This window comes from Daktulosphaira vitifoliae, unplaced genomic scaffold (assembly GCF_025091365.1).
Source record: "Daktulosphaira vitifoliae isolate Bord-2020 unplaced genomic scaffold, ASM2509136v1 Scaffold_1, whole genome shotgun sequence".
Classification (NCBI taxonomy): Eukaryota; Metazoa; Arthropoda; class Insecta; order Hemiptera; family Phylloxeridae; genus Daktulosphaira; species Daktulosphaira vitifoliae.
The window spans coordinates 14,985,245-14,998,013 of record NW_026099572.1 but is presented as its reverse complement, the minus strand read 5'-3'; the positions used below and the strand labels follow the sequence as shown (position 1 = coordinate 14,998,013).

Here is a 12,769-nt window from a genome sequence, read left to right as displayed (position 1 = left end):
TTTTTTTCAATTTTTAAGGGTAATGTCTTCAACTAGATACGATTTGTGATCTTTTGACGTATTTTTGAAAGAAATCGGTCCAGTGAGAGCTGAGAAAAAGTGGCAACAGACATAAAAAAAAAAAAAACACATCATAGTAAAATAATACCTTCTCCGCTTCGCATCGAAGCTAAAAAAGTACTCACATTAGCCAACAGTTATTTAATATTTGAATTTTTATGAAGTAGATATCTAATTAATATAACATATTTTGACTAGACAATTTTTTTTTTTTCAATTTATATTATTTTTATTACGGCAATATGAATACAATTGTTTATCATATATATTTTATTATAAGGGTATGAATGATACGAATTAAACTAATTATTGCTGCATATTGTTGTAGAAAGAAGTATTTTAAGTATGAAATATCACACAGCAATTAAGATTCATGGGCGATTAATTTTAATTAATTAATCCACTACTAATGAAGTTAAATGGATCTTTTTAACTTGAGGCTAATATTATTATACATAAAAAGATTTTATTTCTGAAAGAACATGTTGTGTACTTTTTGTTGATTAAATTCCTGGATAGATGTATTAACGTGTTAAATGACCCGAAATAATTAACAATGTAGTACAACTATATTTGATTAATTAGTGACGGACCGAACGTATGCAAACACTGCACCTCATAACACTTGTTTACAAATTAATGTTAAACTCGTAATTTAGTATGCTAAGTATGGTGATCGAGTATATCCAATTTAAATTCATTCTTATTCTTGCAATGTTTGTATGATATCCAGCAACCATTAGTTATGGGTTGTTAATTCTTTTATTTCTTTTTTATTTATTTTCTTCTGACCGTATTTAACCTGAATATCGAATCTAGCAGTCGTCCGTTTCGATTATTTTATATGACCGTTACGGGTTATCATATGAATAGATTCAAATGGACACCCAAGTAGTCAATATGCTCCTAACAATTCAATAGTAAGTTTTGTATCAATTCTTATTTAATAGTAATAAATTTGAAATTCTATTGTTTAAAAAAATATGTTTAGGTTGTTATGACTAGTTAAAACGTTTAATGATTTATAAAATGTTAGTCATTAAATAAGTTTAATAAAAATTTATTTATTTGATTGTAACAAATGCATTTTACCACCCCTTTCACAAATTTCAATTTTTTTTTTTTTTGGTAATTTTTCAAAAATCGGTCATATTAATGAATTGTACTATACAATTCCAATTGTACAATGGAATATTGCATTAATACAATGGTGCAAAGTTAAATTATATTAGATGCATAATGTTAAATGTTCCCACTTGACAATTCCCTTGTTTTACTAAAATTTATGACAAAAAAAAAAAAACGATTTGGTTGATTGTTCGGTTTCACTTCAAACATATCATTGATTTATTAAGTTTACTACTGATATCACGAAACTATTTTTCACATCGTATCTACTGTCACATTTAGATTGTGAATATTTCACTTCCTAACCAGTCTAGTGAAAAATGTTCTAAACTAATTATCAGTTTATTTATAAGGTATGGATAGAATTTATTTTTAAGATACTCACTATAGTGTAATTATACTGAGTGTTGACTCTTATACAATTAGCATAATTGTATGTGTCGAGGTAAAAAGTACAAAAAAAATATATGGTCGTGATACGAACTCATCTCAGGTCTAAAAGTATGTCACATTACCTACCAGACTAAAGACTTGAGAGCTTCACAATTTAAAAAATCATCATTTAAAATAATGTGAATAACAATGATTTTAAAATAATTACTATTTTAGTGTAAATTGAGTTCGTATAAATTTTAATAACCATAATATATATTTTAATTCGGAACAAAAATGTGATTTAATGTTAACTACATTGTAGACTTCAAAAGCTTGTAATTCTTTAATAATTAATTTTTACAAAAAAAAAAAAAAGACATATTGGGAGAGAAAAACAAATTGATATCAAAAATATATTTTGAAATTCACGAGAAGGGTGGTAAAATGTATTTAAGCAATAATGAATTAGTAGTTAAGTTAAAGAAAACGTTCGACAAAAAATCAGATAAATAATTGCTTGGATAATATAAATATACAGAGTAATTTGTTAAGCATACTACTCTCATTTTCTTGTTAAATAATAATTTTTTCATATAAATATGTAGAATAAATTTTAGGTGTAACTTTCGAAAGTTAAATGAAAACTTATTATTATTTTTTTTACTATTAAATAGAAAATGGTTACTACACATAAAAAAAATTTCATTTATTACTAATTTTGATTTGACTTTTCTCGTATATTTGGTGTTAATAGTAATTAAGACTTCAGATACTGGTCCGGTTATAGAGCGAATAGTTACAATTCCGGTGTTTTATCTATTGAATAACAATAAAGTACAAAATTTACGACCAGGTACGATTTAGAAGTTCTATGATACAAAACTAAATAATTTTTTTTAGTTTTTAGATTAAAAAAAAATCTTAAAATAATTTATCGAAAAGGTATAGGATATAAATCAATTAATCAAAACTGAGTCAGACAAACAAGAAGTAAAAAAAAAAAAAATTCAATATTATTAACTTAAATCATTATAATAATTTAATAGACAAAATATGCTATAATTTTTGAGAAATAAAATCAATTAAATCAACTTATTTTTTAATATTTAAATTATATGACACTATTTTTAATATATTTTATTTACATAGTTTAAATATAATAAGGTACATTGGCATTATAATACATTTATTTATGTATACAATTTATTATTTCATATATGCGTAATGGAAATTAATGATCTGAAAACGGTTTATGTCTGTTTTATAATTGCAGTTCAATACTAATATAGCAATTCGAGCAAATACAAGGTGATTTCATTTAGCATCTACATGATTTTTCATAAATTACACATGATGTTAAGAAAATTATTTGGTATTTTATAAAGTTCAATATATTTTGTATATTTATATATTATTTTAACATAAAAATAGCATACCGTGGTCATTTACACCACGAAGACAGAATTAAGTCCGAAATGTTCTTTTAACATATTAAAGTATATTACATCAATTTTATTTTAAAATATATATAAAAGTGTCAGTATTTTTGGAACACTTTCAAAAATTAAGTTGAAAAAAGTAATTTTTGTTATAAAAGTTGTCATTTTGAATTCCCCTTTGTTGGCAGCTAAAGGGTAAAATTTATTTAAAAAAATATATAAAATGATAGGTAAATACCTCAAATATCTCTATAAAAAAAATGTTTATTGATTTGGTCATTTTTAAAAAAGTTAAGATAGTTTTAAGTAAAAAAAATGGAAAAAATGTCAAACATTTTTTATTTGATTCTATTTTTAAATTTGTAATTTTTTTGTAGATTTCCCGCATTTACGGGGAACTAGGGAAATTTTTTCAATTTTTGAGGATAATGTCTTCGATTAAATACGATTTGTGATATTTTGACGTATCGTTGAAAGAAATCGGTTCGGTGAGAGTTGAGAAAAAGTGGTAACAGATATATAAAAAAAAGACATCATTGTAAAATAATACCTCAACTTTGCATCGAAGCTAAAATATTTTTTTTTTCAATTGTAACTGTGAAATTATTATTTTATAGTAAAATAAATTCTACAACAACACAAGTGTTAAGCTATTTTTTGTAAAAAAAAACCATATTGAAAAAATCTACATATTCACTTACCTTTAACTTTAAAATTAATTATTTTATAATGAACTGAAACATTGATACTTCGAATCCTAAATTTGTTAGCAATAAAATTAAAAGAGTCCTTTTATTTATTCAAATCAGTCATATAAATATCAACTTTTTGAATGATTTTATCTAATTGATTTTTAATCTCATCAGCATTATTTTCAGTAATATTTTTATTAGTTAGTTTTAATGAATAAGTTCGCATTTACTTTAATTTATTTATTATTATATAAAATATTAATTTAAAAAAACTTTTTTTTCAATATAATTTTTTAAGGTATTTTGTAATCCGCCCAAGATATCGTTTTTCAGCAATGTCTTTAAAATTTTAAATTGAACTGCCCGAGAAAAAAAAAACTTCGGACTTTATTTTGTCTTCATGGCTACTAAATGCTATTTTTGTGTGAAAATTCTCGATTTTATATTTTATATTTTACATTTTTAACTTTTTATTTATATAACTTTTTGAAAAATGTATAGATCAATACAATTTTTTCTTGAGAAATAATATTTATATACTTCTTTCATTAGACATACTCTTTTTTTAAATTGAACTATTTCACTTAATTCAAGGGGGGGTTATAATTTAAAAATGCATACAGAAAAATTAACTTTTTCAACTTAATTTTTGAAGGTGTTACGGAAATACTAACACTTTTATATATATATATATCTTAAATTAATGTTTATGTAATATATTTTATTATGGAAAAAAAAAATTTCGGACTTAAGTTTGTTTTCATGGTGAAAACTAACATCATAGTAAATAAAAAAATAAGATTTTTGTAAAAATTTCTTTTTTATATTTTTAATTTTATAATGCTATAACTTTTTAAAAAATATATGGATCAATACAATTTTCTTATGATAAATACTATTTATATACCTCTTTTATTCGACATTATTTTTTTTAAACAAAACCATTTCCCTTTATATTCGCATTTATATACACTTATTAATATATTACACTTATAAATCATAAAACTTGTAATTAGGATATAAATAAGGAAATAGGAGATCATGTAGATTTTGGATTAATCCAAGCATTTTTTAAAGTTAAAAACTATCTACAGATTTGCATCGAAGTGTTTCTTATGATAGTTATTTTAATCACTGTCATTATACTTGACCCAACTATGCCACGTCCCCACTGGGTGCTGGGTGTTTGTTATACTCTTTTTGATTAAAAAGTCATTGTAACAAATTAATTTGTATGTAAGTATATCTGTTTGTCACACAACATATTTACTCAATTGTTCAGCTAACGTAATTATAATAACTATATACTAAATGTTAAATTATAATACTGATATACGTAACCTTAACTCTTGTTTCAATCTTATCTTAAATAATAACCATATATTGTTTTATAGAAGGTGTTCAGTAAGTAAGGAACAGGTTAATTGTTACAAACAATGAAAATAATAGAAACTCGTTACCTTACTTACTGAACACTCTATATATATATATTACTATTTTGTTTATTATTATGTGGTAAATATGTATTAATTTACTGAGAAATATAATTTTTAGTAATATTATAAGTTTGTTAATAACTACAACATATTTTCGAATACTAAAATTTTTCAACAATAGTTAAACTTAAAAAATAAAAGAATCAAAAACATCTAGTATAAGAATAAAGTTCAAAATCATAAACTTATATTGGTTTAACAATTAATTGGACAAAATATGCAATATATTTTTAGAGTTTACATCAATTAATGGAAATAAACTATTAAAATATTTATTTTAAATAAATAGCATTCTTTTTAATATATTTTTAATATAATTATAACATTTTATTTAACATAGTTTAACAATATTAATTTCCTTGGACATTAAACTGCATAAATTTTATTTATAAAATTTTTCATTCCATATCAACGTACTGTAACATTGTGATTTCAAAATGGTTTATGTCTGTTTTATGATTGCAGTTCAATACTAATATTGCAATACAAGGAATTTTTTTTAGTGATAGCTAATTGGTTTACTAAAATATCCAGTATGTTAAAAAAAATTATATATGTACGGATGCTGTTTTACTTTTAAAAGACAAATTGCAAATATTTTGTTTAACTTATAGTAAATAGAATAAGTTTTAATATAATATATGTTAAAGACTAAAGTTTTTCTGGGTAATTTTCAAAAGTTATGTTGAAAAATTCTTCTAATAATACATATGTTCAAAATTTGAACATATGGACAAATGTGTGATTCTTAAAAACAATTTATCGTATAAAAAAATATGTATGAAGTACTTATAAAAAATCCTACTAATCCATACATTTAATAAGTTATGACAATCTTATGACAAAAATATTAAAATAAAAGGATAAAAGGATTCAGAAAAAATTTTATCAGAAGAAAGGAAAATACCAAAATGATTAATATAAAAAAATTATTTTGATTCGTTCGTTTTCAAAAAGTTATGACACTTTTAAGGAAAAAAAATTGAAAAAATATCACGAATATCACCGATTTATAATGTTCATAATTATTAAAGAATTTTCCCCATTACTATGAACAAAAGTAATTTTTTTAATTTATAACGTCAATATCTTTAATTAAAAACGATTTTTGATCTTTTGACTTATTCTTGAAAGACATCGGTTTTCTAAGATTTCAGAGACACAAAATACATCATAGTAAAATTAATACCTTTTTAACTTTGCATCGAAGTTAAAAAAAAAACAAAACTAATTATCTTAACATAATTATTATTTTAAGAAAATACAAGTGGTTAAAAGTTTAGATACAATATTAAATAATATATTCAAAAATTAAAAGTTAAAGAATATTCTAAGTAAGTTTAGAAGCACCAACAATATGAGTTCCTATACAATTTTGATAATATTTGATAAAACTTTTATAAATTATTTCACATAATCAAAGTACGAGAATGACATTTTCTAGTGAAGAATCTCATTAATTTTATTTACTTATGTTGAATTATTACTTATACTTTATATTATATTCCCAATGACGATATAAATTTATCATAAACTGAACCATTAGTGCTAAAACTTAACATTATTTGAATTTTCTGAAGATGCAACTTTAATTAATGTTAAATAGTTGCCAATAAGAATAGCTATTGGTCTAAAAGTAGCCCCAATTACCATCTTTATGTAAGCTAAAACATCCCTGGAATTAAAATCATATTTCATATACTCAAATGTATCTAATTCCTTTCTATTGCAAATTTAAGTTTCGTCATTATTTTACCCTTAAGTTCATTATTTATTTTTATTAGATCAGTAGTATTATATTCATTTTCAATGATTGCGGGATTGTATCTAACCTTATTGTCATAAAACGGTATATTAAAACATTATACATTTATGTTATTTGTTAGTTTTTCTTTAACTGTAAGATGAATAATAATAATTTTTAAGCATCATATTTTTCATCTTCATCATTTTATGCAATCATATTTAATGAATCAGAAATATTATTTAGTACATATTCACTGTGATCAAAATAAAAGGAAACATAAATCCACAATTGTTTATCAAGTCATCCAATAGTATCATAATTACTATACTATGTATTTGAAATGTTTGCCATAGTTCATGAGATTCTTTTATGATAAATAATCTTTATTTTTTCGAATTCTAACAAAAACTCTTCATTATGGTTAAAAAAGTTTAAAAAATAATGACTTCAGGAGCAGTGTAAATATTTTGCGAATTCACTATTATTACATGAATTCAATAAACTTACAATTAAGGACATATATATTTAAAAAAAATAAAAAATATTTTATTATACCACTTATTTAAGTTATGTTGATTCCCTAATGATTTCAGCATGAAATTAAATTTTGAAACTAGTTGTAATAATAATATTGAGTATTAATCATACAATATTTTATAAGTCGTATTTGATTAATTGTAATATTCATAGGGGAGAATAAATTATCATTAACATATTTATTTGCTTGTTCAGCTGACGGAAATATTAGATATATTCATCTATGTATGTTAAAATTAAATTAAATTATTGAAATCAGTATATACAGCTCTGTCATTAATTGTATATTTAATGCAACTACATTTAAAATATAAGACGATAGATATTTTCAACAAATTATAATATAAGTTTTCATTTTTTTTTTTAATATCATTCTTAGAGTTATATTTTTATTTAAATTTCATGATATACTAGTTCTTTAATACACAACTTTTTAACAAATTACCGTATATTTTCATAAAATAATTATCTTAACCTCATGCCAGGTTTAGATAAGTAGTTATTTGAGTTTTGTAATTAGGCTTTTTTACTTTTTATTAAATAATAGAACAAATTTAATATACTAAAAAAAGTATATACCACATAAATACTCTACTAGAAAAGTTTTATTTTATTTTATATCCTAGTAAAGTCTATCTGTAAAACAAAATTATTTATTTAACACAATTAATAATTAGTTGTGTATGCTATATCGTTATTTTTGAAAAACAAAACTATTCAACCTTTAATTAAAAAACGAGATTGTAAAAGTACAACATGGATGCACTAAGTTCAATTTATTTTAATTGTATTTCATCTAGTAAATACACATTATTTTACTTTTATCTAACATTTGAACAGTTTAAAGTAGTAATTTGGTAGCTTCAATACATTTAATCTATTAAAACAAATATTTTACTTTGTCTTTCCCTCTCTGCATATAATACGTTTTTTATACAATTTAATATTGCCGAATCACGCATTCTTTAAACAGAAGCGAGAACCCTCTCGGAAGGGGTAAAAAATCCCTATTCTGTTATTCACTTAGAAGGTCAACCTCATTAAAAAAATTATTTGAAAATAGCATCGTTCTGGCCCATTGAATAGCAGTAGTATAATATTATATTCATAGCTTGGTTACGGCCGAAATTATCAATAGCACATCTTTGTAATGTTCTGCGCTATCGCATTGAATTACCTGGTGTTCTAGGTGAGAATGTGGTTTATTATTGTTAGTGAATGGGAAGAGTTCATGGGATCATCTTGTTGTTTAGACCCTGAGCCGTTTTTGTATCTATTGACATCTTTATTTAAGCGCCAGCTCCATTCATCTATACACCTATTGCATATGTAGTTATTTAAGGTGGTAGTTAATACATAACTTTGTTTAAATGATTATTTGAAATGAAACAGGAGACCTTAGGATAATCAATGATTGTACGATATAGGATATCCTATAAATTTTCATTACTAGATGCTCTGAGGTAGTTGTTTCAATTTAGAATTTAAATCATTTATTATAATAAATATATTGTATAACTACTGACAGAGCTGTCCCTTCAGGAAGTTATATTTAAAGTCGTTAAAAAGAAAGGTATTAATAAAATGTCACGTAATTTTTAAAAGTTATATAGTCAGCAAAAATATTTTTTACCCACCAGGATTAAACTCTACGTCGATACATTAATGGCAATAGGTTATAACTATATTATTGATATTTTTCCGGAAGGACCAAAGATATATTATTATTATATATGTTTTTATATTGTGCCGTATTAATTAAAAAATATAAATATTCTTTAAAAAAAAAATATATATCATTTGTGTTAACGTGATATCATACTTAATTTAATTCATTATATCACTTATTTATAAAATGAAGGGAATAAGCAATTATCACAATAATGTTTATTTTACCAAAGTTAACCACTACAAGGAGAATACGATAATTTTCATACTAAATAATAACTTCCACAAAAATTGTAGTTATTTGCTATGGCTACTTAGATGTCGATGCATTTGTATCATAATTAAATTTTATGTTAACTTTTAGATATCTACTAGAAACCACTCGAGATATTATGAACTTAAGGTTTGTTGGTTGATAAATTCTTAATTAGGATAGATATATAAATACTCAATGTAATCTAAATATAATGTATATATAACAAATAGATGAAAGTGATTCAGATTGCAAAAGGATGATACTTCTTAAAGAGATTGCATGAATTTTTTAAATGTATCTACCTACTGAAATCATCACCATCGCTCTAAGGCACACGTGAATTTACATTTTAGAACAATTTATGCTGCATAAACACATAATAAATTGAAGGTAAAACGTCGACACGCTACCATGGGAGTAGATGTAGAAACAACTTTATGCTTACGTACACAAACAGAAAGCATATATATATTATAACTTACGCGCAGATTCTATTCAACTGGCTAAATATTTATGATTTTTTTTTACAATGGCCAATGATAAATAAATGTATATATACTCGGCCGGACAATTCATGAATGAACGGCCGTTGTGTGTATCGTGAGGACGTTGTGATCAGATTCCCTTCATTGTCTACGCTGAAAACTCGATCTTATTACAATCATCAGGCCGTGTCTGCTATGCGTATACGCAGACCACTTTATATTGTTTTACTTGGTACTGGTATTCCGCGTGCCGCTGTCATTTCCGGTGGGCGGATATGGTAAACGGTAAACTGGTTATACACTATGTGCATAGTCATTGTACCTCATCAATGGCGTACACGTATAAGAGCAGTAGGACTTCTTGGCTAGGCGTTTAAGAGTGTTGAAGGCTAAGACGACTCGTTAAATTCGACGAGTAATGTTTTTAAAAATATTTTTTTTAACGTCAACACCTAAAAATTAAGTTATGAGAATCATTTCTAAAGAACACACATTAGACTCAATCACTTGTATAATCATATTTTTTTTAAAGCGGACAAATCGTGTGTACCTTACAACTATAACCCTTTGAGTTATTAAAAGGTTCTTAAGTTTATGGCCGGTATAGTAAAATTCTTAAGTAAATGATCCGTAAAAAGAAAATTCATAAATATATGTTTGTTTAACGCATCCGTAAGTTAGGGATTTATTAGTATAATAATAAAAAATGCCTACAAAGCTTTAAAGTACACTTAAATAGTGTACTAATGACCTTACAGTAAAGTTCTTTGGAAACTCACAGACAACATATTATTCGATTTGTTATTTTTAAAGGTATACCGAGAACACAATTTCATAGATATTCAATTTGGTACAAACAAAACAAATACATGTTTAATTAATTCTATTGCATCATTATCGAGAACAACAAATTATTTATCATTTTTCTCGGTGTATTGAATTTATACAACAGCAATGAAAAAATTTAAGTACTAAGAAATTTTCTTTGGACAATAGAGTAAATGTTGAATTAGAGTAAACTATTTAAATAACAAATACTATGAGTGTTGTTGAACAACTTTAAAAAAGGCAATGATTATGTTATGAGATGTTGAGTTCTTAATTTAATATTAAAAACTAAAAATAGAAATACAAGCTCTCTATTTATAAATTTAAATAAATCCATTCTTAATATTTATTGTTTAATTAATGAACTAAAATTGGCTGTTTACAAGTAATTCGGACATTATCAATGAAACTCCTAAACTGATGGTGGCGGCGACCAGATTAATGAGTACCGTCTCGACGGCGGCTAGGGTCATATGAAATGCTACTGAACAATGACCGGCAACCGACAAAGTATAAAATGCGTCTACACATTGGTCTGTTGCAGTATGTATTAAGTCAGGTACATTATTTTTTCTTCATACACGTTAAGCGTTGGCTACTGGAGAACGTACACAGATGGAATATTTTTGATTCTTTTTTTTTTGCATTTAAAGTTTGTTTTTTGTTGTAAAATGCAAAACAACGTGCGAATATTTACTTGACAGCGTTCAATCAATGTCAACCGAGTCGGCGAAAATATTTTCGTACGGTGCCTTTTGTTCTCCGACTGTTTCTCTCGAGTACTTGTTTTTTTAACGTATACACGAAAATATTTATGTATATTATTCGTTACGATATTCAAAGTGGCCGTTTCCAGACGTTTCCTGTTTTGCCTAATTGATTCGGCGGCGTCTCTCTGCTTAGCGAAAACAAAAGAATATCTTTGGAAACTGTGATGGGAATATCTTTATGCATAGTTTACCAATAGCTATAATTGTAATTCGAGACACATAGTCTTAATTCGATACATGAAAACAATTAAATTATTCTCAGGTGATATATATCTTTTAACATAAACAAAATTTTTGGACTATAATTCGTTCATAATTTAGGCTTTTTTGAACAACTTTGGAGATATTTTATTTACGTTGATTGACGTATCACAACATTCTTCGCGTATACTCCTTTAAAAATTGTTTTTACACTATTTTACAACCACATAAAAATATTAAATTTTAGTTCACTCGATAACAATTTAAATTGTTTAATTAGCTTAATCGATAATATTAAGTTTTTTAATTAAAATGACATTTTTTTTTACTATTAGCTTTAAATTATATTATACTTTAATTTTTTTTTTTTTTTTCATAAAAACAATTTGTTCAATAACGCAATACTTTTCTACATACTTAGTAAATATTTAAAATTATTAAATGGTAATAGTTGTAGGTTTATCAAAAAAAATTTTTTTTTAGCTTCTATAGCCCATTTATGATCTTTCCTCCTTCTACTACTTGTTGCCATATATCTCTACCTACACATTCTTCTAATTTTGATCCTGGTGCACATTTTTCAATATCTAATTTGACTATGTCTAACCACTTCTTGGTCAACCCCTAGGTCTTTTTCCATCGATAGTGCTTGTAATTACATTTATTATTATACCAATAGATTTCCAGGCATGTTCTGCTCAATCCAACCGTTTACCTTTTATAAATGACTTGTTGATGGACTTTGAGTAAATTTGGTAGACTTCTCTATTGTTTCATTTTCTACATTCTCCATTTTCTATAATAGAGCCACATATACGTCTCAGTATTTTCCTTTCGAATATCAAAATCTTTTTTTTATCGCCTCTTGTAACCGACTATATTTTGCATCTATAGGATAGAACTGGTCGTAGATAACTTGTGTAAAGGATGAATTTTTATTCTATAAATAAAAAAATTAATTTAAATAATTTTCCCAGTGCGAAATATTCTTGTTATCGGCTGCAATTCTTAGCTTTATCTCACTATACATATTATTTGTATTTATAATAATTTCAAAATATTTAAAGTCAGTTATGGCCTGAAAATT

At 24.8% G+C, this 12,769-nt stretch overlaps 1 protein-coding gene across 1 annotated transcript in view; it reads right to left on the bottom strand.

Annotated features, from left to right (window-relative positions):
- LOC126902367 (uncharacterized protein PF3D7_1120600-like) overlaps positions 1-6,892 on the bottom strand; it is a 76,406-nt gene extending 69,514 nt beyond the window's left edge. Inside the window, exon 1 of the mRNA XM_050679556.1 lies at positions 6,855-6,892. Within this exon, the coding sequence (XP_050535513.1) occupies positions 6,855-6,888 (34 nt within the window). The 5' untranslated portion in view covers positions 6,889-6,892. The remainder of the gene's footprint in view (positions 1-6,854) is intronic.
- Between the last annotated feature and the right edge of the window lie 5,877 nt (positions 6,893-12,769).